Source organism: Triturus cristatus, chromosome 6 (assembly GCF_964204655.1).
Source record: "Triturus cristatus chromosome 6, aTriCri1.1, whole genome shotgun sequence".
Lineage (NCBI taxonomy): Eukaryota > Metazoa > Chordata > Amphibia > Caudata > Salamandridae > Triturus > Triturus cristatus.
Genome location: NC_140589.1, coordinates 1,520,569,404 through 1,520,595,147, shown reverse-complemented (window position 1 = coordinate 1,520,595,147; position 25,744 = coordinate 1,520,569,404). Strand labels below are relative to the sequence as shown.

The 25,744-nt window shown below is 42.0% G+C and overlaps 1 protein-coding gene across 5 annotated transcripts in view; it reads right to left on the bottom strand.

Moving 5' to 3' along the window:
* PLCB4 (phospholipase C beta 4) overlaps window positions 1–25,744 on the bottom strand; it is a 1,018,018-nt gene that overhangs the window by 403,617 nt on the left and 588,657 nt on the right. For all 5 annotated transcript variants that reach the window (XM_085612653.1, XM_085612654.1, XM_085612650.1 and 2 more), the window contains exons 11-13: window positions 16,329–16,410; window positions 14,813–14,913; window positions 14,195–14,252 (exon numbers count right to left, since the gene is read on the bottom strand). In XM_085612653.1, coding sequence (XP_085468779.1) covers window positions 14,195–14,252; window positions 14,813–14,913; window positions 16,329–16,410 — 241 coding nt within the window. The remainder of the gene's footprint in view (window positions 1–14,194; window positions 14,253–14,812; window positions 14,914–16,328; window positions 16,411–25,744) is intronic.

Below are 25,744 nucleotides of genomic sequence, written 5' to 3'. Positions count from 1 at the left end.
AGCCATCCTTACATCTTAACAGTGCAATCTATCCTCTTCCTCTGAAGAGGAAGAGGGAAAAAACTCCGGAAACATTATTTCTTGTTGTGTTTTTGGAAGGCATAATTAATTTTAGGTATGAAGGAAGGGACCGGAATCAGAAGAACTCTTTCTTGGTTAATCCGACAAAAAAATATGCCTCCAAGATAAATCTCCTAACATTCCTCACCTTCTTGCCGATGTAGTACCTATAAAAAAAGCATGTTTTGAGAGTAAGAATCTTCAAATCTACCTGCTCTATCTAAAATCAAAGACAGGTCACAACTCAGAAACACTCAATAAGGATATATGTTCGACAAGCCCTTAAGGAATCTGGGTACCATCCTCATCTATCAATTTATTCCAAGAGTTTCCAAACACTCTTATAGCTGCCCATTGGACCCTACGAGTTGCTACAATCAAGCCCAATCTCGGCCTCTCCTGCAAAAACTAATTTCTCAAAATTAAGCTGGCTCAAGTGGGATCAAGCTCTTTCTTTTCACATCAATGTGAAACTGACCTGCAATGTATGAAAGAAGGGAAGAGGATCTTCTTGAAGTCAGTATCGTTAGGACAAGCTCCTCAGGGACACCCTATACTCTTGATTCTCTCCGCTTAACCTCCTAGCCATCAGCTTTAGCTTTAAAATTGTCCAATGAGACAGCACAAGAAAGTTAAGAGGAGAGGGAACTATGGGCAACCTCCATTCCTGAGATTTATTCATGATTTCCAGAAGAGGAAACCAGTTTGCATGAAGCCAATGAGGAGCAATCATCAAAACCTGTGCTTTTCCCCTTTTCCCTTTCTCACAAGAAATTGCCTTATCAGTGGAAGAGGAAGAGAAGCATATATTAGTCACTAAGGCCAAGAATAAGTTAGACTATCTATTGTCCATGTTTAATCATTCCCCCTTCTCAAGCAGAACCTTCGAAGCTTGGGCATTTTCTGGAGAGGCAAACAGATCTAAGATGGGTTGCCCCCAAAGAAGAGTGAGGAGATCAAATGTAGCTGGATGAAGAAAGAAGTCCTGGAGAAAAGCAATCTCCCTGGTGAGGAAATCCGCCCTTACATTGGACAGCCCTTGGATGTGAATCACTGAAATCTCTTGAGTGATGTTGCTTAATGAATAGAATCTGGTTCCCCCCTGCTTGATGATGTAAGCTTTGGCTATCATTTTGTCTGTGCAAATCTAGACCACCTTTCAAGTGGCTTGATGCTTGAATGTCAAATGAGCCAAATGTAGCAACTTTAGCTCTCTGTAGTTGGATGAGTTTTTTTCTTCATCTATAGACCAAAGCTGTAAACTTGTTGACATTCCAGCCAAGCACCCAATCCCAGAGGTTGGCATCTGTGCTTATGACTACTGGGGCAGGGGGAGCCAAAAGAATTAATTCAGGAGTTGATGCTGAACCAATCCACCAGAGGTCTCTCTTTACCCATCGTGTCCATTTGATAATGAGACAGTTTCTGCGAACTTGAAGACCAATTGCTCAGAATCCACTTCAACAACTTGGGCAGGTGAAATCTTGCCCATGGGTCCAAGGAAGGTAGTTGAGGCTGAATTGCCTTGAACTTGAAGGCAATCCAAAATCTTTAGCCGTTTGAGTTTCAGGAACTGCAGAATGTGGCTCTGAAGCCTCTTTTCAGGAAGCAAAACTAGTCTCTGTTGTGTTTCAAATAGAGTTCCTATAAAAATTAGATCTTGGGAATGAGCAAAGGAAGATTTTTCCCTGTTGGTGAGGAACCCGTGCTCCTGGAGTACTGCCAAAACCCTGTTGATGTGAGATACTAGCAGGTATCTTCTTGAAGATTGAAGAACCTAATTGTTGAGTTAAGGATCAACAAAAATCTCCTTGAAGTGCAGCTTTGACACCAGAGGTGCTAACACCTTTGAAAAAACCCTGGGGCAGATTTACAAGCCCCTTGCGCTGCCAGTACGTCACTTTTTCTGTCCTTGTGAATAAGGCCCCTTTACACGCAGCACTTTGAGTGAAAGGGGCGTTCCATGGGTGTTGCTGTGGGTGTTCCTACGCAACACCCATGGAACGAGACACATTTCCAGATTTACAAGAAATCGTAAGCCTGGAAATGCGTCAATATGCTACGCCACCCTAGGGATGGCGTAGCAAGGTGCAACAAGAAGAAATGAAAACCTTTCTCCTCGTTTTTTTCCTCTTTCAATGCGTGCTGCATTCTACAGCATGCATTGAAAGAGGAAAATGCCTGTAGTGATTGTTTTTGTGCAGGAAGGTGCTCCTTTCTGCACAAAAACAATCTCCCCATGGCGCAGGCATCCTTGCACCACGGAGCAAGGGTGCCTGCGCTGACGCATAGCAGCTGTTTGTGTGCCAGCACAGGGGAGAGCACAGGCATGCAACATATCATTGTAAGTATGTTGCATTCCTGTGTTCTGAAAGTGCCGCAGAGTGGCGCAGCCAAAGGGCTTGCGGTGCCGCGCTGTGGCACTTTCTTGTAGATCTGCCCCCCTAGGTGAAGATTTTAACCCAAATTTAAGGACGCAGAGTTGAAAGTGCTTGTCTCCCACAGCGAACCATAGAAGTTTTGATGTGAAGTCCTGATGAGAACATGCAGGTAGGCATCCTGAAGATTCATTAATGCCAAAAAAATCCCCTGGACAAATCATCGGCATTAAGGACTGCATAGTTGCCATGCGGAAGTGAGTTGACCTGATCTACAAGTTCACCTACTTCAGATTTATAACAGGACAGAATGCACCTGATTGCTTCTGAACCAGAAAGAGTATCGAGTAAGTGCTGTCCCCTAATTCTTTTGATGGAATTTTGGATATCGCTCCCTTCTTGAGCAAAGTTTTGACTCGCTCCAGTAGTGTCAAAAGATTTGGACCACTGCTTGGCAATTGAATCCCGTTTCCTGTGACTATTGTAAGAAATTGACTGTGTTCCTTATCTACAATGTTTAACACCCATCCATCTGTACATTTTTTCCTCCAAACTTGATTTAAGTGCTGAATTCTTCCCCCAACAGGAAACAAATCGACTGATCCTGTACAGTAGTTATCTTCTTATTTGATCTCGTTTGTTTGACAACATCCCCTATCTCTTGAAAAATGAGGTACTTAATTCACGCTTTGGTGGTCTTTTTTGATCTCTCCCAAAACCTTTTCCTACTGGATTTCCCTTTATAAGGAAGGGCGTTCTTACAGTCCCTAAGCACCTTCAAAATCACATTATTCAATTGATCACCGAACAGCATTTACCACTTGAAGGAGATTTTTGTCAACATTGTTTTTATTGAGATTTTTCCGAGCATATCACAATATAGTGCATTATAAATAACTTCCTGTATCCCAACAGATAGATCTATAGAATAATACAGTTGTCTCTTTCTTAGGAAGTAATGTGAATTGCAATCAGACTTGACAAAGGGAAAAGCACTAGTTTTCAACCTCAGAAAAGATTACAAAATTACAAAAATACCTCCCAACTCCCGCCCAACCCTCTCATCCTACCCCAAGCATTAAGGGTGCACTATATTTCTATTGGTGTGCCCATGAGGAGAGGGGTCACCCAGCAAGCTGCCGAGTGGGTATGGGTGTTTCCCTGTGTAATCACCTTTGTCTTCAAGTGCCACCCCTATGTGTTTTTTAAAATTGGAAGAGGTGAATCACCAGATTACGCGTCGGGCAAGTGAATAGAGGGAGTCCCTGCGATAGATACTCCACTAGTAGGACCCTTGTTTCAAAATTCTTAAAGGAATCCGATATTAAACTCGCTCCATGGTGATGGCTTGCCACAAGCGTGAGTGCCACTGAGGCATGTATGGTGCATCTTTCTGTTTCCAAGCCGCTGTCAAAGCCATTTTCGAAGCCCCCAGGCACAACCATAGGATGGATCTGTCATTAACTGTTTGACGTTGGACGATGTCTGACCATAAGCCCAAAACAGTGTCAAGTGTCTGTAGGTATGGGGTAGCCCAAGATATCTTTGATTTGTGACCGTATTTCTGACCAGAAGGGCCTTATCATTGGGCAGTCCCACCAAATGTGTTTGAAGTCGCCCTGCAGCCCGCATCACCTCCAGCATGAGTCTGAGGTAGTAGGGAAGATTAGTTTTAGTTTTGTTGGGTATAGGTACCAATTGTATGACACTTTATAGTGGGCATCTCGCATTCCCATTGATTGGTTAAATTTGTGTATGTCCATATGTAGTTTGTCCCACTGTTTATCAGAGATTTTCAATCCCAGGTTGTGCTCCCAGAAGGATTTGTGTCGTGGTTGGGTATTGTAGAGTGTAGATTGTAATATTATATAAAGACGTGATATTGTACCCTTTGAGCCATTACCTGTCTTCGCCAGCAGCTTTATTGGCATGAGATCCCTGGTGGCCGCCTCTCTGATTCCCATATTCAGCACCCAATGTGTGTTGTGGTAGTGTTCGGTAGCTGGCAGGTTAAACCCCCTCCAATAGTGTGCAAAAGTAAGGATGTCCCAGTTGTGAAATAGATCAGAGATCATAAGGCAACCCCCAGTTCTCCATGCTTCAAAGGGGCCTGGAGTCTGTGTAGGTGGGAACACTGGATTGAAGTGTATAGGTGTGAATAAAGAGGGGAAGGTGGTCAGAGAATAGGTCCCATGGATGTTATCCCATACCTTTAATGTTGTTTTGGTAGTTGTGCTCAGATAGGTATAGGGTGGGCGTCCTGCTTTAGGTTTCCACAGTAGGTCCAAGATGCACCTCCCCGCCACTGCCCTCTTCATGTGTAGGCAGTGCTTGCCAGACTCATGGGCGACCACTCCGTGATCACCCATAGTTGGACTGCATTGTAGTTTAGATACATGTCTGGTAGAGCTAGACCTGCCTTATTTTTAAGGAGGCGGAGTTGCCTATAGGGTAGCCTCGATCTACGTCCTTGCCATATGAAGCAGATGATCATGAATTTTAATGTAGCAAAGAAACCCAGCTCCATCTCCATCTGGAGGCCCTGGAAAAGATATAAGCCTATCCATGAGAGCTACAGGGGGTCCACCTGCGGAAGTCTGCCTTTAACTGGTGGAGAAACGGTGGGTAGTTTGTTTTGAAAAGTTGCAGGACTTTAGGGGTGATTTTTATTCCTAAATATGTAATTTCCTTTTTGGCCCACTATAAAGGAGTGGAGGCAACCAAGGATTCCATTTCTCTCTGTGGCAGTGTAAGATTCAGCAGGTACAATTTTGTTAGGTTAACCCGAATGCCTGCCACTTGTTTAAAGCGCCTCAGCTCTTCTATCACTGCTTCCAGGAAAGAATCAGGGGCCATCAGCGATAGTAGCATATCATCCACACACAGAGATATTTTGTGCTCATCAGCCCTAAATGGGATGCCCTGAATATTGGGTGCTGTGCATATTTTCGCCCCTAATGTTTGAATACTTAAGGCGAATATTAATGGCGAGAGGGGACATCCCTGACATGTCCCTCTCTCTAGTGTTAATGCATCGGAGCTCATCCCATTGACTAGGACCCGAGCACTAGGACGAGATTAGTTAGCTCTGATCATAGCTATGAATCTATTGCAAAATCCATATTTCTCTAGGGTGCGGTATCCTCAGGGTAATTCAAAAGGAAATAGTCCTTGATAGATTTTAGTAGCTCATCACACAGGAGATGATCTCTTATCAGGGCAGCCGGGAAGTACCATAGTCTATATGCTGGTGGTGCAGCATTCCAGGCTGGAGTCAATGTGACCGGCGCTTAATCAGACATAGTGTTCAGGTGTATGGATGTAGCCTGTAGTGCTGGAGCTAGGTTCTTACAAAGATGAGGTGGATCCTAGAGTAGGACTGATGTGTGAGAGAGAAAAAGGTATACTCCCTAGTCGTGGGGCAGCGCATGTGCCAGAAATCTAGCAGACCCATTGAAGTGAACTCCCTTTTCAGAGTTTTGGTCAAATTACTTGAGGTCGCCCTCTGGGGTTGCGTGCTGTCTAGGCCGGGATCCCATGTAAGATTAAAGTCTCCCATCAGGAAAATGTCTCCCTCGGTGAATTCCCCTAGTAATGACAATGAAGAGGTCATCAATACGGCTTGACTAGAGTTATGTGCATAGGCGGCCATCTATCTAACCCTTGACCATGACTATCCTACCCTCTTTGTCTGTTTTGCTACCCTCTGTTTGAAATTTCAAGGATCTGTGGAGAAATAGGGCCATGCCATTATGTTTATTCGGAGCTGATGATCTATATACAATGGGAAATGCACTATGTCTCACCCGGTGTACTTCCGACCTTTTCATGTACGTTTCTTGTAGGTCTACTACGTCATGTCTCTGGTCTAAGAGGTATTTCCATAGTTTTTCTCATTTGGTGGGAGAGTTAAGCCCCTTGGTATTCCACATAAGTGTGTGGTAAGAGCCATCACTACCTAAGATGTGATGCTATAGACTATTTGTCTGCTGTGCGTATTTCTCTTGGACAAGCCCTCTCTCCTCGATCCTCCCCTCCAGCATATGTGTGCCACATATGTAGATGCTAGCACCTGTGCACCCCCAATTAAAACGGGAAGTAACACCCCCTTGAATCAGAAAATTAAGGGTCAACGGGACCCAACATCCCATTACTTGCATCACTAACATAATTTTGTAGTAAACTTGTTGTAGATGTATTGGTCCCAGTTCGCTTATGGCGAGCCAAATTTATGCTAAATAAGTCACTAGCTGATAGCTATTATTGGGAGTCATTAGAAGACGATCTCCTCGCCTTTCCAGTAGAAATCTCTAGCTTTGCATTGAGCTGACTAGTCGTAGCCTGGGTACCGATCACCTCAGTGTCCCCATAACTTTCCATACCATCTACCAGCTCCTGCAGGACTGGTCGGGTTTGCCACGAGCGTTTCTTCAGTAATTGTTCGACTCTTTTCCTGGCTATCCCGCCAGCGTTACATTCCTCCACAGTTCTGGTTCATTTCCTCTTTTGCTGCTTTTTTAATGATTCTGTGTCTGCCATCGCCCCCCTCTGCCATCTTCCATTGCCTTGTCTCCTCGCTGTGTGAGGCCCTCTCAACACATAGTTCCTCTGGGTGCGGCAGACCTAGGGCCTCCGCTGCTTCCTCATATGTGGTGACATAGTTGTGTTTATTTTGGAGGTAGGAGGCGACTCCAAAGGGATAAGTCCAGCTGTACCTTATATTATCGCGCCTTAGCTTCTCTGTTATCGGTCGGAACTGTTGTCTGCGTGTCAATGTCGCCGGGCCACATCCTGGAATAGAGAGCACGTAAATCCCTGGAAGGAAATTTCCTCTCTCGATCTTGCTGCCTGGATTACTGCCTCTCTCATCTTGAAGGAATGCAGCTTGGCTGGGACATCTCTAGGTCGTCTATTTCCTCCAGGTGTTGGTGGTCCCACACTGTGGACCCAGTCGATTTTGGTCTTCATGCCTCTCGGGCCGAGCACCTCCCCAAACAGGCCCATGACAAACACCTCTAGGTCAGGCCCTTCTGCTCCCTACTCCAGGTTGAGTAATCATACGTTATCCCTCTGGGCCCTGTTCTCGAGGTCTTCACATTTCAGGACATTGGCGTGTATTTGCTCACAGAGCATTTTCGCTGTGTTTTCCATCCCCTCCATTCTGTGTTCCAGTTCCTGTACTTTGGTTTCAATATCCAGCATGCGTGTACCGACTGAGTCAACGTCTTGCTGCAGGGATGTTAGCTTGTCCTGGATGTCAGAGCGAAAAGCCTCCAAGGAGCCCTCCAGGTTTGCGTTGAGCTCTTCTCTTAGCTCCTCATTAAAGACGCTAAATGAGGCCACAAGGTCATCCTTGGTGAGCGCCATATTTTACGTTGGGCTCCGTCCGTCGGAGGTTCCTTTTGTCTCTGTAGGTGAGAAGTAGCCAGAGACTCTATTCACCTGAGTCTTTTTGGGTGGCATAGAATCAGAGATGTTTGGTGGGTACCCCCTTCAGTGCTGGGCAAGGACACTACATGCATTGAGGTCAACGCGTAGGCACTAGTAGTTCAAGGCTTGACCTCTTAACTCATAAGAATTCAGTAACCAGGTGAAATGCCTTTATCCAAGTCTGACGTTATAGTAATTGGCTGGGGGTAGTTGTGCCAGGTTCTGTAATTCACCTCCCAATTAAGTCCAGTATATGTCCATAGGTTGGCTATCTCCCTCACGTGCTGTACTCTTTCACTTTCCCAGGCACGATAGTAGGTGGTGTTCTCTTTCCATTCCTTTGTCTGGGCCGGGACAGCCGTCTTTGCATCAAAGTCTAATGGCAAGTGAGGATACGTTATTCTCTAGTACAGTCATCCCAGCAATTCAGTTATCCTCCCTTCATTCTGCGTAAGTTTACCACTTTTGACTGCATGCATAGGGCTATTTCCAGCTTCCCCTAGATGTCTAGTGTCCACTGTATGAACTAGTTTCTGCAGACTCCTGCCAATATCTTAGGGTCAGGCATCGGAAGGGCCTAGCTCCGCCAAATGCAGCCTAAACGTGCTTGCCCTGCACGAGGATCTACTGCCACAGCGCCTCTCGTCTTGTGGAGTACCGACCCCTGCCGGCCTCTCCTGGTCCACCAGTCTGTTCCTGTCTTAAATGGACGCCATCTTGACATTAGGCACGGACCACCGTATGTCGTTCGCTTTGGTCCGGTGTGCTCCAGTATGCTTTCTTTATATTTACCGGGCCCGACTCGCCTCCCGGTGGGTTAATTTCTCCTATCCTGTGGTGTCTCCTTGCAGCTGGAGTAGCAGTCAAGGGCAGACCACATGATCAATGAGCGCCGTCTCGCTTCTCTCGGCGTCTGACTTCGTGGTGTCTGCTCCCAAGGGGGGTCCCGAGTCTGTTACTTTCTCGCACTTGTTGCACCGGTGGGGTTTAGCGAGAGCCTGTGGTGCTCCGTTGTGCCACTCCCCTCTTTCCGCAATGGTCCTTCCTTGCCACGACTTCCTAGTCACGATTGGGCCTCGTCAGCGTGGCACGAATCAGACGCCATCAGCTCTTAGCACTACTTCCCACTGTGTTCTTTGCGATGTCTCCTCTATTGCAGGCTCTGGTCCTCATTCTTAGGGTGAGCTATCCCTCAATTTGCTCACATTTTTGACTTTTCTTGCAGCCTCGCTGCAGAGCCTATATGGATTCTGACCGAATGGCCATCTTAGTTGGCCACACCCCTTCTTGAAGGAGACTTTAAATAGCGTTGCTCTCTGTGCCAGATCTGCATTCCACTTTCTCATCCGGACGCTTCTCCTGGCTGTGATCAATACACCTATGACCTTAATATCTGAAGAAATATCAGCAAGTTACCTAGCCTGTTGCTCCATTGCAGCCAATAGATCTGAACATTACATGCCCTCCAGGATAGCAACTGCCAATTTACTCAAGTCTCGACTCTCGTACACAGACTGGGCAGAATATGCTGCATACACACACAATTTCAAAGTCAAATTTTCTGCAGAAAAATCCTTTTTCAGACCTGGATATACTTTCTTATCAGTTGAATCAGGAGTATAGTCCTCTGGGTTAATTGAAGTCTTTCCAAAGAAAGTGGGGAGAATTGCATCAACCTTGACAGTATGGGGTAAAACATCCTCCCTCTCAAGTCAGTACAGCTTTTGCAAAAATCATGGAATTGCAACTGTATCTCTGTCTTTGCACTCGCCCATCACCATGCTTCTGATCCGCCCATAAAAAGGCATTGACAACACTGATGGTTTCACATATTGCAGAAAGAGGTTTTCGCCACCCTCATCAGACTAAAATGGAGAAAACCCCATACTGCTTCTGACATGAAGAAGGATCTCCCACTTGTACTATCTCCTTACATACTTTCTAGACGACGTTGAAGTAGTCTCTATCTCAGAAGTTGATGAATCATTATTAGGGCTCCCGGTTTTATGGTATTTATTTCTTCGACATTTCCGTCTGTATTTAACCATATTTATTTTTTGCTAATTTTATCTGTATTTATCCATATTTATTTTACGTTTTGTGGAAAAATTAGCATGAAGTTAGTATATTTCCACATTTATTTAACGGGTAAATATGCACTCATGTCTGAATGCCTACTAGGTTTCAATGCTGTACAGACCAGCAGATGATACATCAATGCACTTATAAGAAAAGATGGAAATTTCAGTCCCAACCTTGTGCATATCTACTGCTGTTAAAGCCTCTTTACTAAAAACCCTTTCTTTTTTTTGCCCCCTTACCTATCAATCCACACAGCTATTGGCCTGACAGCCATGGCAGAGAGTATTTAGAATCACTCAAAAAGGAACCCAATTTCTGTTTTTATCCACATTTAAAAATAAATACGGACAAGAAAATAAATGTTTTCTGTCTGTATGTATCTGTAAAAATCTGTAAAAATGGAAAACAGGGAGCCTTAATCATTATCCATTAGTGAGGCTGGTGTCTTAGAGCCTTAAGTCTTGCCTGGGCTGTGAGCCCATTACCCTAGAGACAGCTGTCTCAATCGTGGCCTGAATTTCTTCTTTTGTCAAGAGAGGAGGAAGATCGTATAGAGGATTCCTCTCTTCTTCCACTCTAGGACGTCTGGCAGAAATAAGACCTTACTCCTCCAAAGGAAGATGAGGACCAAAGAACGTCTCCTCTTTGCGGATCTCTCCCCCTCCATTGTGAGTCTACACAAAAGTTCCAATCCCAGAGGCTACTTAATTTTAATTAACATAACAGAGCTATGCACTTGCACCAACCAAAAAATGCCAGTCAAAGAATAGACAGATCAAGTCTAAAAGAAGCCATATATGTCAAAAAGGGTCAATCGTTTTATCATGTTCAGATAATAAGGTTTAGATAACATACATTTTTGTCACTTTTCAAATGGAAAAAGATTGAACTATTTTTAAGACAAAATCATATTGTTACACATTTTTATTACCTAATTCAAAAAATACATCTACATTGTGTTAAAGAAATTCTTGTTCATGAATTATGATTTGTTAGTTAAAATCTTAATGACACACATATAGCTGTTTATAAGCAAACCACAAGTGCACTGTATATGTTCAGAAAAAGGATCCACAATCTAGATTCTCATTTTTGCCCTGGTGCAGAAATGTTATGAATATGGACTGGGATAAAACTTGTTTGCACAGTGCTGTATAACAGAAATAGAAAATGGTGTGAAATTGATTTACATTGGTGTTGGCACCAGGATACAGATTCCTTACTATGGCTCCTAATTACCAAAGTATTCGAGCTCTCAATCACAGGTGCCCCCAGCTGACTACCAGTAGTTACTTTTTGGCCAGCCAGATATAAATAAGTTGTGGTAAGAAAAATGCAATTCATAAAAACATACAGTTAAAATCCAAAACCTTAGCAGCAATAATCAATACATTACATCTTAGTCATTAATGTAAACGCATTCAGTGTGCATAGAGCTGCGAGCCCGCACTGCCAATCTCGGATAAGCACCTAAGCGAGAAATTACCTCATCATCTGTAAACTGGAGCAAAAGATGTAAAGCTAGCTTATAGTCACTCATTTTGTGCCTTTCGAAAAGCGTGAGTAAAAAGTGCTTTGCGTACATAATGTAAAAATCACAGAAAAATATAAAGTGCAGCATGGAACGGCCTAATCGCAGGAGCCAGACATCGAGTCAGTGTTCATTTGAAAGCCCAGTGGGAAGCCCAGTAAATATTGTATTGAGCCAGCCCTAAAGCGAAACAAGAGGCTACGTTCCCAGTGTTCCGCTACTCTAGTAAGGCACCTTGTGGTTCGTCTATCTATTACAATGTTCATATAGGCTGCCACACTCGTCTTCCCCTTTCTACAGTCATTCTTTCTGCGTGAGCGAGTTTATACTGGACTTGCTGTACATGTTTTTTATTTATATTAGCATCAAGCTCAGAATCTGTTAAAACATGCTGAAAACGTATCCTTCGAAGGCTTAATTCCTCACCAGCTAACCATGAAATTGCAAGGCCCTTATTACAACTGAGGCAGTCCATAAAGATGTCTCTAGTGAGACTTGTCTCCTTATTTTTCCATACTGCTAGTCATAATAAGTGTGGGCGGGCTCTGATGTAGTCTTCTACGTAAGGATGCCCAGTTCTTTATGGAATATTAGATGGGAAGATGAGATAGGGTCTGCCAGGACCTTTCTGTAGAACCTATTTTCTTCGGATTGAATAATATCACATTAAATGATACCCCACACCTCAGCTCCATATGTTCCTATATGGATACACTGTAAATTTGCAGCAGAGGCGTAAGAGCTCCGCCTCATAGGGGTTGGGGGAAATTAAATAGTGTGCCAATAGCCCTTGTCAGTTTGGTCCTACACTGAGCAGTGTGTGAAGCCCATGATCCAGTTGCAGCAAAGGTTAACCCCAGTTATCAGAAAGTGCTGGTGTATTTTAAGCTAATATTACCAACAGTAAGGGTAGTTGACTGTTGTTTCTTGGGACCACATGCCATAATATAGGGTTTGGTAAAGGTAGTTTGCAGATCCAGTGGCACGTACGCTTGGTGAGTTGTTAGGTTCTATTATTTGCAGTGATACAGTCTTTCGCTGTCCACAATATCCTCTCCCACTAGTTTTTCAATATTCGTAGTCTGCGTTGCTTGTTTAATTCCTAGTATGTATACTAAAAATGGATCGACAGCATACACATGTATGAATAAAAGATAACCAGTTACAAGAGTAGAGCATATTCATTTGTATTTATTTAGTTATTTCCTCAAGTAATTTTAAACTACGTGTTATCCGTGTGGTATTGTCAATATGTCTTAAGGGCATCTGACCCTAGTGCTTTGCTTGAAAGTACCACACAAGTCAGATAGAATTTTTCGCTAGAAAGTCTATGATAAGCAAACCAAAATCAAACTTAGCACATTACCTAGGCGCAGAACTAAACGCGGTGATAATGCTGCTAAGTAAGTTAGCACAATTCTTCCAAAGAATTCAATCGTAGTATCAGCAATACAATAGGCTACTGATGGAGTTGGATGCACAAAGAAATCAGGAATTGGCAAAGCCTATAAGCTTGATATCTTTATGGTGTTCAGATTGGTTGTGCACCGTAAAAATGTCAGGCTTATTGGCTTTGCCGGTGCTTGTTTATTCAGCAGCCTTGAGGAACAAATGCAGACAAAAGCATTAATTAAATTGATATTAAATGAAATAAAGCAATCTATTTTCACATTCTTTTGTCAGCTCTCGCTCCCCAGTGTTACGGGGCTTCTCACCGGCTGGTTTCAGATCTAAAATAATCTCTCATACATTCCAATGGAAGTAAAAGGACACATCCAAACAGTCAACAGAATAATAGTGAAATTAAAGTGCTCCTGTGGGCTCATCTTAGATGAGACTGACAGAATCAAAAGCCATTGGCTGTAAGTTCCTGAGCAAAGAAAGCCATTGGCTGAATGAGGCTATCCAAAAGTTCCTTAAAGTAAGTATTTAATAACTACATGTCAAATCTAAAAATTAGGGGAGTGTAAGCTTTTTATTTACAACCTTCCCAAAGTTTAATTAGAAATATTGCAGCTTTGCAAGATTTTTCAGTATGGTAGGTGCACAGCAGAGCAGCTTAAAAGATAAACTTCAAAGGAAAATGTAGCTAATACTATAATTTCTCAGTTTTTATGGAAAAGTTTCACAAAATGGTAAACTTGAACAGAAAAATTATGCATGCATTTTCCATTCTGCATAGAAAGGATCCCATAATGACAAACTCGGCTGCATACATGCTTCATCTGGGCTGAAGTCGATGAGAGAGAAAATGATCTCGCTATGTTATTAACATTATGTCACAATGCAAAAAGAAACTTTGCAAATATAAACCAGTAACATCGGACATCTATTTAAAGTGAATCAGCGAATCAGAAACTTTGCTGGTGAAAAAGGCAAACACATAAAAAGATATGACTGTACATTGGCAATATGTTTCTGACAAACAATTGTGCATTAGGTATCATCAAATACACATGTTTATTTTCAAAACACACACGAAGAGACCATGGCACACCCCAGGAAAGTATTGCAGAAGCACTTTGCATAAATTTGACAAACCAAGTAGAGAAGCAGGCACAGAGGGGTCAGAGAATGGCACCTGGATGATGCAATGAAGGGGCGCAGCCAGAAGGCGAGCACATGATTGGATGCCGCATGCAATGGAGAAGATGAAATAAAGCAAGTCACTGCAGACAGACGAGCAAGGGAGTTAATGTATGAAAAAGCTTACTTCATTCAGAAAGCTGACTAACTGGTCTACCGTTAAATAATCAGTTTTGTCTCCATTGCTGAAAAGAAATGCATTAGAAACAGTTTAGTTTGCAGATATTTTCCTCGGTATGACTCACAAGTTGACATTGCTGATGCGAATTTAAAAATAAACTTGTGTTTTAAAACTGAACAGCTGTGACAACGGTTTTTATTTAATTAAACCGAAAAACCATGTTTCAAACACGACATGGTCCTGCCCCTGTGGGTTGTTCTAAGAGACCTTAAGTTTAGAACATCTGACATGAATGACCTTCAGTGTCAGCAAGTACTGTACAAGGTCACATTGTTAATCTAGTTAGTTCGCATACTCTGTTAATATCGAAAATATCGAAGGTAGTTAGCGAAGCCAATAACATTCAAAAGAGGAGAGTTTTCCAGGTGCTTCATTTAACAGGTACAGGTCGCTCTAAAAAGAGAATAAACAATTTTGGACAGAATTTGTAGAAAATCCGCTAATATGCCTGACCTCTCATGCGGTTTAGGCAGCCACTTAAGATTGCTAGGCTCAGCTTTTAGTATTTCTCAACATTGATTAAACATGCCAATGCAACTTCATCAGAAGGTCAGCTGAACTTACAGCTTCCGAAAGAGCTCTTCCATGTCAGTTCGTGGGCAAATCTTTTGCGTGAGTTCATAAAATTTTTCGAAAGTAAATGCCGGGGGTTCTATTTCATCATTCTGTGACGGAAAGGAAAAGTTCGGTGTTAAATAAAACAATGTGCGCTGCAGAATGTACAACGTTTGCACAGCGTTTCATTGCAGTAGGTAATATCGAATCCCAAATGTTGATGGCTCATAGTACTGTGACCATAATATCGAGGGACAAACTTACAGGCGCGCACAGTGCAGGTGTGAGCAGTGGGGCGGGGGGGCAGCATAAGGGGGGGGGAGTCGAAGGACAACGAAGGAAAATTAAAGTAAAAAAAAGGAAACCACTTACATTGCGCTCGCCTCATCGACGACTCGCCGAGCGCAAGGTAAGTTTTTTTTTTTTTTTAAATTTAATTTTCCCTCGTCGTCTTTCGACTCCTCCCTCCAACCTTCCTCCCCCCACCCTACCGCGTTTACCTGCACCAGCCACTCCTAACAAAATATCGAACACGTATGTGAACAGCGGAAGGTAACAATGTACTATTCTTAGATCCACATCGACATACTTTGAAGATATATATCACCAAGGTACGTATATGTGAAGTTAGGTATAGAAAATCTATCACAATTTACCTCTTGTTATTTTGTCCTTCAATATTGTGGTCATGATATTGTGGCCCGTAGATATTTTGGATTCGATATTCCCAGCCCACACCCTGTGCGCCATACCCCCAAACAATATAGTTCACTCAAGACAGCACATCATAAATATATTAGAAAAAGTGTGGGCAATTGTTGATCACAAAACTTCCCCAAATGAGCAGTCTTCACATGTTGAATAAAGTAAAAAGGAGACTTTGAAAGGCTCATGGAGATTTCTCGAAATCTTAGGAATTTTGATAAAAGAGCCTGCACATAACTAAGCAGCACATGTGTGGGTATCCCATAAACAGGAATAACTCTAAACGATAAAGTTTACTAGCTGTTCTCGACAGTTCAACTCAGACATTCAGGATTAACTCACTTGAGAATCATGTAATTACTGTACTTTATCAGAAAACAATCCCATGCCTGCCTTATCTGCGTATGTGTGTATGAAGGGAGCAATAGAAAATAATTATATATGTTTGGTGTTTGAACCTGCAACCGTCAGGATGCACAGAGATCATTATAATGGATGTATTAGTCAACTGAGATACCTTACTGCTAAGGTGAAGTGAAGCTTTTCGAGTTGGCACCTGAGGCTCATTTTCATGCACTTTTATGTACATAACATTAGTGCCATACTGCTACACTAAGATGCTAATGTATGTTAATATGCTATGAAGTTCTTTTTTCCAAAAATCCATAATAATATTCTATATTCTACGGTATTGCAAATTCGCTTTTTTTAAACCCTCTAGAAAAAGCTGGTTTAGCATCTTTTTTTCATGGAGAGCAGGGGTGGCTCAGAGAGAGCAATCTAATGTGTTACATAATTCCAGTGCTTTCACTCAAAATACCTTTCCGCTTGGAAGACCTAATTCTTTAAGTACTTGAAAGATAACTTTTTCCGTTTTGCCTGATGCAAAGGTTCTTGTTATGCTAGAAAAGAAAGAAAAAAAGAAGATTGGTTACTCGCATGACTTGCCACAGTGCCTATAAATGCTGTAGCATTTTACTGTCATTTTCAGCCTGCACACTTTGATTCAGTGAGTCGTAGAGTAATTGTAAACAAACAAAATGGAGGGTCAACTTACCTCTTTAAAATCCAAACATGCAGTTCCCAGAAAACTGTAATCCTTAGTTTGTTCAAACATTCCCTACTAAGAGTTGTAATTCAAATTTAGAATTATGTAGTTGGATTCTGTCATGCCCATGCTATAGACTTTAGGACTGAGAGGTCTGGTAGAGGTAACATGGTGACAGGTATGTCAACTGCTGTTTGACCCTCTATTAGAACATTGGAATGTTGGGCGCTCTATTGAAAACAATAAAGTGCTCCGGGCCTCTAATGGCCAGTAGAAGCCCGGAGCTCCAACATTCCAATGTTGTCATTTACAGCTGTTGCTGAGAACAAAGGCATTTGTTAGAACATTCTGCCCTCTAGTGGTGGAATGCTCTAATAGCCTTATAGCCCTCCATATCTGGGCTATACCGGCATTAAAGTCCTGCTCCCTTGTTAACGCTGGAGCGGGCCTTTAATGTCCAGTATAGCCCGCTAGGGCAGGCTACAAGGATACAGTAATACTCTTTCATGTTTGTCTGATTTCAGGGTCCACTCTCATGGCCAAAACTGTTTTCATGCTATAACAGCTAGGTAACTACTACAGGCCTGTTAAAAATGCAACAAAATGCCTGCAGCAGAGTTTAGAAACCTTCACAGACAACAATGACATTGAAGGTTTACTCTTTCATCAGCCCTGAATCAATCCTGGAACTTCTAGATATTGATGGAGGGTTACTTGAAAGTGAATGAAATAACATAAATGAGGGTATACATATTTAGTGGCTGTAGGTGTTGGTCACAAAAATATGAGACTTGCCATTGAAAATTACTACACCATTCTGAGTTTCAGACCTCAGGATGGCGGTTAACATGATAACAAAGAAAACGTTTCTTCATTTGGTGATCAGCCTTGGAATGTGCACCGTATGGCACCAAACAATTCACCAGGCTCTGGAACATGGAATCCCGATTTGGATGTATACTCTGGTTGGCACTTCTGTTGCAGTTTGTTGGAGATTTAGAGGGAGACTCTGCAAGGTCAGAACCTCAAAAAAAGGATTAACATCTGCTAAGGATAAGAAACAATCTTAGAAGGCAAATATAAGTGTTAAGAAGGAGCTTCGCCTGGGGTAAAACCCCATGGATGCATGGGATTACTGGTTTACCTTTTCAAATCACTCATTCTTTGGGTGAGTTGGATCAGCATAGAAATCCCCCATAGTTAAACCACTCATGTTTCATTGCCTGTGTATTTCATAAACACTTGATGTGTTTTCATGAAGGATATTGATTAAGCAGTGATGATGCATGACAGCGATTGTGCAGAAGAATGCTTTGGGAAATTGGTGCTTTTACCAAGATTGGAGAAGGACTGTGGCAAACGATATGGAGAAGGAAACCAGTAAGACATGAATGGCTTTAGTGACGAACCTAAGGTTATCAAAGTTGTGGCTATCAATTTACAGGCTACAATCTCCTTGGAGTGTTAGATTCTATACATCAATCACAAAGTCTAGGAAGATGTTTCCAAAATATGAATATTTAGCAAATTGTTTATACATTAGTAGATAATATTTAGCAACTGTGACATGTTAGGACACTGGATCACCATTAACTCTGCATTCAGGATGGGGGTAATTGAGAGTTTCCAAATTGACAAATTCTCACAAGCATTGATGGTCACCATGAGAGGCTGAAGGGCTGTTATCTTGTCCCAATGGGAAGTTATGCTTATAAGATGTTATAAGTAAAACTCTTATTCTTTCCTGTGGGACAGATAGCCTTGCAGTGGTGAAAAATGAAAGACACTGTAATTCACCACCAGGACAAACTGCACGCAGACCCTGCAGTGGCAGCGCTGAGTTACATTTTCACGGCTCCTCATGTGGGTGGCACAATCAGTGCTGCGGGCCCACTAGTAGCATTTGATTTACAGGCCCTGGCACACTCAGTGCACTTTACTAGGGGGTTACCAGTAAATCAAATATGCCAATCATGGAAACACCAATCCATAATAACAATTTACAACAGGAGCACTTTCACTTTAACACTGAACTGCAGTGAGAAAGTGTGAAGAGAGACTAAACCAGCAAAAAGAGAGTCAAAACAGGGAGGTCAGAAAGCAAAAAGACTGGGGAAACACACTAAATATGCCAAGTCTAACAGCAGCTATAAGCAGTTTAGAGTAGGTTATTTTGATTAACAAGTCAACCTTCCATCATCCATGTATCAAAACAGTGAGTAACTGTTGATCAGTGATGTGGTCAGAGACATTAAACAGTGGTTTATGACTTTTATTGTATGCAAAATTAAACACTTCAAACTGCCAGATGCTGATATTTTGAAGTGCTGGACGAGACTCATTTTCAGTCCCAACACGAGAGAGGCTTAGCTAGGGGGATCAACATCTCAGGGTAAAATATTTTTATGTATAGTCTAGAAGTAGCATTTGGATAGTAAATAATGTGTGGCTTCGACACCAAGTTAGAGAAGGAAATCAGGCGATGGCCATACCCCCAGGGAGTGAACCTAACTCCTGAAATGTGGTGGAAGCCCCAATAAATGACAAAAGCTTGCAATCTGGAATTCAATAAGAACTCCTGACTAACCCTGGCTTTCATTGGGGGCTTACAAAATTCACAAATTAAAAAACTAGAAAATATATTAATATCACACACCAGTCTTTTAGACGGATTTGCTGGAGAATGATGTAAGTATTGCTCCATAGAGGCATCTACTGAACTTCAGCCATCCTACTAATAGTGTGTGGACCAACTTAGTATAAGATAGCTAACAATCCTAGCATCACATACTAGGGAACATTTGTGTGAACAGCATTGATACAACTGTATATCACTCTTTCAATTATCTGCAAACTCTTCTCTCTTATGATATTTTTTCAAAAAAACAAATCAGTACTATATAGTTCAGCACAAAAGTGTTTGTGGACCAAAAGCTCTGGAAAATAGGAACAGAGTTTACTGTGATTGATAGTATAGCCAATTGTAATAGAATTGAAACCCTCAGTCTGTTGTACACTCTGGCGTTATATTTTTCTACTATGAAACACCTTAATAGATCGATCTATATAATTCTCATTTTTGGGTGCAGGGTACTATACTCTAAGGCCAAGACAAGAAAGGTAGATTACAAAGTGAATGGCAACTGTCACTAGTGGAGTTCTCTGAATTGTTTATTTTCCTGAGCAAAGAACCCACGTGCGAGAGCCTAAAAGGTACTCCTTCACCATTGCTTGTTTTTTTTCTAATGTGTTAGACTGAGCTAAATAAACATAAAATATATATCGTTCCCATAAACAAATAGCAGCCGAATGCATCGCTTCCATTGAGCGATGTACATGAAGTTACAAGACTCTGTCTCAACTCATTTGATGATGTATGCCTGGACCCACTAATACAGACTGAATGGTGGCTGATATAGGTCAGCTCAAAAAATCACCTCTTTATGAAATGAGGTCATTTCCAAACAGAAACATTTTTATATGTGCTAGGATTAGCAATCAATTTGTTACATACAGTTGATTCAGGCTAAAGGAACTACCACTGTATACAGTAGACAACAAGGTTGTCTGTGGCAAAAAAATTATGGGAAACATTGTCATCTGTGATTTTGACTTACCCAACAAAACACATCATTATTGCTTCAAAGTAGTATATTCTGTCCATGGTCACTCAATAGTTACTCTCAGTAGGGAAGCAAAGCAATAAATACCACTTTACTTGTTTACAGGTCAAACATCAGGAATCCAGGAGATCAGCAATTACTACATCCTTAAGGCATTAAGTGTGGAGTTATGCTTAGCTTAATAAAATAGTAATGGTAGTGAAGGTCAGTCTATTAACTAAAGATATTCATGATTTCTGCTTGCTAGTTGCCATGCAATGCTGAAAGGTGTCATTTTGGTTATGGTATTGATAATGATGGACGGCTAAAAGCCACACACCAGAGAAAACAAACACAGAGAATAAAATATCCCTCTTCATCTGTAAAAAATTTCCCACAAATGTCTAAAACCCTACTGACCAGATATTGGTCACTCTTAACTCATATTTAAAGAGAGCCACGGATGAATTAGAAGCATTGTTGTACTCTAAATACAGAGTTCCTCTTATGATATGTTATCAAAAGTGCTTTTCACAAGGGTCAAAGGAAGACCAATCCTATGACAGATATTTATGGGAAGAATTTACTGCATAGCTGAATTCCATTTTGAAGTTTTCTGTGTAGTTCTCACTTATGTGGGTGTCCTGAAAATATGACTTAGTTAATAAATTACTTCTTTTCTGCGGTAGATCCAGAACACAACTAGTAAAAAGAAAGGAATGTGGTACTTTCCATTCCTACATTATAAAAGTGTGGACCTCTCTGTGATGTGAGGCAACAAAGGAGAGACAGACAGCAAGAGTGCTCCAGGATATCCTTGATTACTCCACTACACAGCATTCCACATGTGCAAATGTATTAAATATATACTTTTGAACATGTAATTATACTTACATAGTGATTATATATGGGGGATTTCACTACTCCTTTATATGCTGGAAGACCACTTATGACAGATAAACATTTGGGTACATTTCTTTGGGGCAAAATGTCCTGCAAAGTGTCTGTGAATGCACACAAACTTAAAACGTTAGTTTGTGTTCAACTAATTTTGCAGTGAGGTCCACGCTAAAATATCTATACTCTTTCCCCTATTTGTAAACGTACGAATGTAGCAGTTCTGCTGATGGAATAGAATGTCCACATGCATAAGTGTGCCTTATTAATGTTAAGTCCCACTAATTCTAAATCTTTGAATAAGGACTAGGAATTTACAGTCACAAACTACATATTTTGCACACATACATGTAACACAGGTGCACAAAGTTGTCTGTGAGTTAAAGCTTAGATAACTAGAACTTTATCTCATGAGAGTCTTTCCATTCATCCAAGCTCTTGAATTAAATTTATACCAGTACAGTCATGCAACAGAGCTTAAGAAGATTGACAAGGAAAATAGCTATTCCAGGACAGCGTGACCAAAGTGAACTCCAGACCTAGAATTACTGTCAACACAAAAACGCTGACAAGTAGAAATGAGGAAAGATAGAACTCAAAGATGATTCCTCATCTCCTTGCCCTAAAAAATGAACAGACAGGTTGCTATCAGATTACAACAGCAAGAGATATCATACTTGAGGCTCCATTTTTACAAAGTTTTCACAGTGAAAAAATGTTTTGCTTCCAATTATCAGATAACACAAACGGAGGCACAAACCAAGAATGAGCTTGTAGGATAAAGTTATCTTTGTGAAAAATAAATGTACTTCAACTTAAGAAGGGAGTTGCATCTCACTGATTCCCTTTTTTTAAGATGATTGCCATAGCAAAAGATAGTGTTCAGTACAACAAACATCTCAAACACTAAAGGCCTAATTATGATGTCTGACACCATTGCAGGGAAGGTATCGCCCAACCATAGGATGGAGGTTCCGACACCCAAATTAGGATGCAACCACACATAGTGTGGTCGGAAAACGCCCGCAGCACAAGTTCCCATTGAAAAATAAAAGTAGGTGAACATCCCTGCACCATGTGGCAGGCACCTCACAGTGCCTGCCAAACAGTGCAGGATGTTTAGAGGCCCAAATGTGGAAGCGCTGTAGGACAGGGGCCTTGCTAGGGGCCCCCAATGTCGCTTTCCGACAGCCTTTCCATGTCGAAAAGGCCGACATGGAATGGCTGTTGGAAACTGACATCATAATCCCAACGGCGGAAACGTTGTCATTAAGGGATTATGGTGACTTTCTGACTGACCGTCGGGCTCCATGAGCCTATTGGAAAGCGTTGATCGGTCCCTCTGACTGCTGCCTCCGACCGCACGCATCGCAATATGTCGGTCGAACTGCAGCAGTAGATGGTGGTCGGACCACAACCGACGAGCCGTCGGTTGGGGTCTGACCGCCAATGTAATTAGGCCCTAAATCTGTTCACTCAGAAGGGTCTTTTGTTTCCATGAAGTAATCCAGTTCAAGAAAGTGGGTTCACATGATAACTTTTTTTGAAGAGGAGTCATTTAGTCTTTGCTAGTGTCAGTTTGACTAAACAGTGCTTCGGGAGACTTTCCTTGTAGGATAGCTCAGCAAATTTAGCACTCACTGCTGAAATCTTCTGAGATCTGCAGGTCGTAGTTTTGAATCCTGGCAGTGTTGGCTTTACATCTCATCGTTGTGCAAGTGATCAAACAAGCACCAAATTAGATTGGGTCCTAATATTTGAATTTAAAAATGTTATAAAAAAATCTGGGCCTGGTTCACAAAGGTAAATGTACACTTTTGTCTACGTTTACTACTTTACCTTATTCACAAAGGTAAATTTAGACCAAAAGTCTAACTTTACTACTTTTCGGTATTCACAAAGGTAAACTTAAACCAAAAGTCTAATTTTACTAATTTTTGGGATTCACACAGGTACGAGAAGTCTAACTTACCTTTGTGAATACCAAAAAATAGCAAAGTTAGACTTTTGATCTGAGCTAGACTTTTGGTCTCACTTTACCTGGCCAGTTAGGCCCTTCTGTCACAAGTTGCAGTCCTTCCTGTTAGAAAAAAAAGTGATAACTATTAATTTCTTCCATTATTTCATCTTCTTAGCCAAAGACTTTGTGTCCTCTTTGTGAGCTCTTTAGGGGAGCACAGCATGTACTGAGTGCCAAAAGTGTATACAGCATAACATTTAAAGGCCAGTGCCTTCTTAACTGTCCATCAAACACAAACAGCGTGTTATGGCAAGTGAACTCCTTCTCTTGTGCTCAGTCATTGGCTATCGAAAACATTTTATGCAACAAGAAACTCACAGTGGCTACATTCACTACAGAAATGGCACTCACCATTAGCCTTCAGCTGGGTTTCAGGAGATACACAACTGCAGATCTCCATGTGCGATCTGGTCATTGTGGTCCTACTTTACAAAGTTGTAATTTGTTTGAGCTGAAAAAAGTTTAATGACTATTAATTTCTTCCAATATTTGATTTTCTTAGCCCCAGACGAATGAATTTTGCTGTTTGTGACCTCTTCAGTGGAGCACAGTAAATACTGATTCCTAAACGTTTTTGCTGCATAAAAGTTGAAGGTCATTGCTGACTTAATCGTTCATTAAACAACATTTTACTGTTATGAACATCTTCCTCTGGTGTGTAGCCATTGACCATGGGAAACATTTTATGCAACAACAAACTTCATGTGGCTGTACTAAAAAAGGACTGGGGCTCACCTGTAGCCTTCAGCTATAGGGTTTCAGTATATTCAAATCCATTTCCACTAGATACTGTCTTAGTTAGAAGATCCTCTTTTGAGGAATGAGATGAGAGTGTTTCTTTCTCATCGGCAATACTCAAAGAAATACAAATGACATTAGCAAAATAATGATGTTGGATTCAACTAACTATCCAGCCATTTGCATGCATCCAAATAAAAGTGAATGATCAAAAGCCATAAGTATTATTGTATCCATTCAGTCAAGTACTGTGTTATCCCACAAAAATCCCTTTCACTCCATCATTTTTAAATTGCTCGTTTCAATACTATTGTATGCGCACTGTCACTTACATTGAATCTTGCACATTGCTTACTGTCTTCCGCCCCGGTCCACCGCAGCTGTGTGCTGATTGAGTGGAGGGTGGGCTTGACAGCACCTAGGTTCACAGCAAAGCATTTCCGGCCGAAAAGGGGGCGGAGCTGTACTTCCGCTTGCCCTCCTACTTATCCCAATGTGCCAGCATGTGTGCAGCGGAAGCACGCAGCAGACGCGCCGCTGGTGCGCAAAAGGCGCGCCTAAGGCAAGCCCGTCTGCGCCCGTCCGGGACCAGGGGCCAGGAACCCTGCCCCCCCTAAGAAAGACCCAAGGAGCCCTATGCGCTATTCAAGAGAAGCACTCATTGGGTTAGCCACCCATGCCTCATGTAAACTAACCCCAGGATATACTGAAGGGCTTTTCTCCTGTATACGGTGCAAATGGGGCAGCCTAGCCCAGCCCGATCAGTCACAGAGAGAAGTGGATGATCACATGGAATTTAACTATATCTACTTTAACGCCAGGTCAGTGCCCAAACACGCTCTGGAGATCTGGAACACTATTAAGGAGACAGACCCAGACCTGGTTTTTATTACCGAGACCTGGCTGGGTGAGAGCAACTGCCCGAACATAGCCAACGCCATGCCCCCTTAGTATAAAATACTAAGGCAAGATAGGCGAGGGCGGAAGGGCGGGGGACTAGCTATCCTGTTCAAAGACTACCTTAATTGCTTCCCCATCACAGTAGCCCAGCTGGGAGAGCACAAACTTCTGCCATTTGAAATATCCAAAGGGAATCATACATTATTCGGGGGAGCTTAGATTTATAACCAGAACCCCCCCCCCCGGATATGAGGCAGACTTTAGTACCAAACTGCTTACGCAACTATTGCCTGCATGCATAAAACACAAAAATTACTTGGTTATTGGAGACTTTAACATCCACTTAGAAAAAACTGCCAACATGGCGATAACCCATCTTGAGAACGACATGACTATCCTTCAATTAAAGCAATGGATCAAGGGACCTACACACATCGCAGGGCACACACTGGATCTACTGTTCTCCAATATAGAAGATACCATTGTTAAGGAGATCAAACCAGTCACACGGACTGACCATTCATTAATTAGATTTGCATTTTTCACACACGCGATATCAGCAAAAGTCACCAAACTCATGCACAGGACCTACAGAGCCTGGAAATTAGTCACACCTGACTCATTTCATCACCACTTCGCTCCCAACGGCTTAGCGACTCTGGGAACACTACCCACCAACAGAGGTGCAGTGTACCTTAAAACAGAGATCACTAAGACGCTGGACCAATGCGCACCGAAACTTAAATCTAAACTCAAAAAAACGGTATCCGAAAAGTGGTACACAGCAGAACTTAGGATGCTGAAAAAAAAGTGTAAAACACTGGAACACAATTGGCGACTGTCTAGATTGGACACTAATAAATCAGCGTATAAAACAGAACTCAGGGGCTACACCCATGCAATCAAGAAGGTCAAAAGGGCATACTTTGCACAACGAATAAATGAGAACACAAATTCAGCAAAAGAACTATATAAAACAGTGCGTGATCTATGCAAACCAACCCGCATGTCCCAAACCCTGCTCCCTTCAA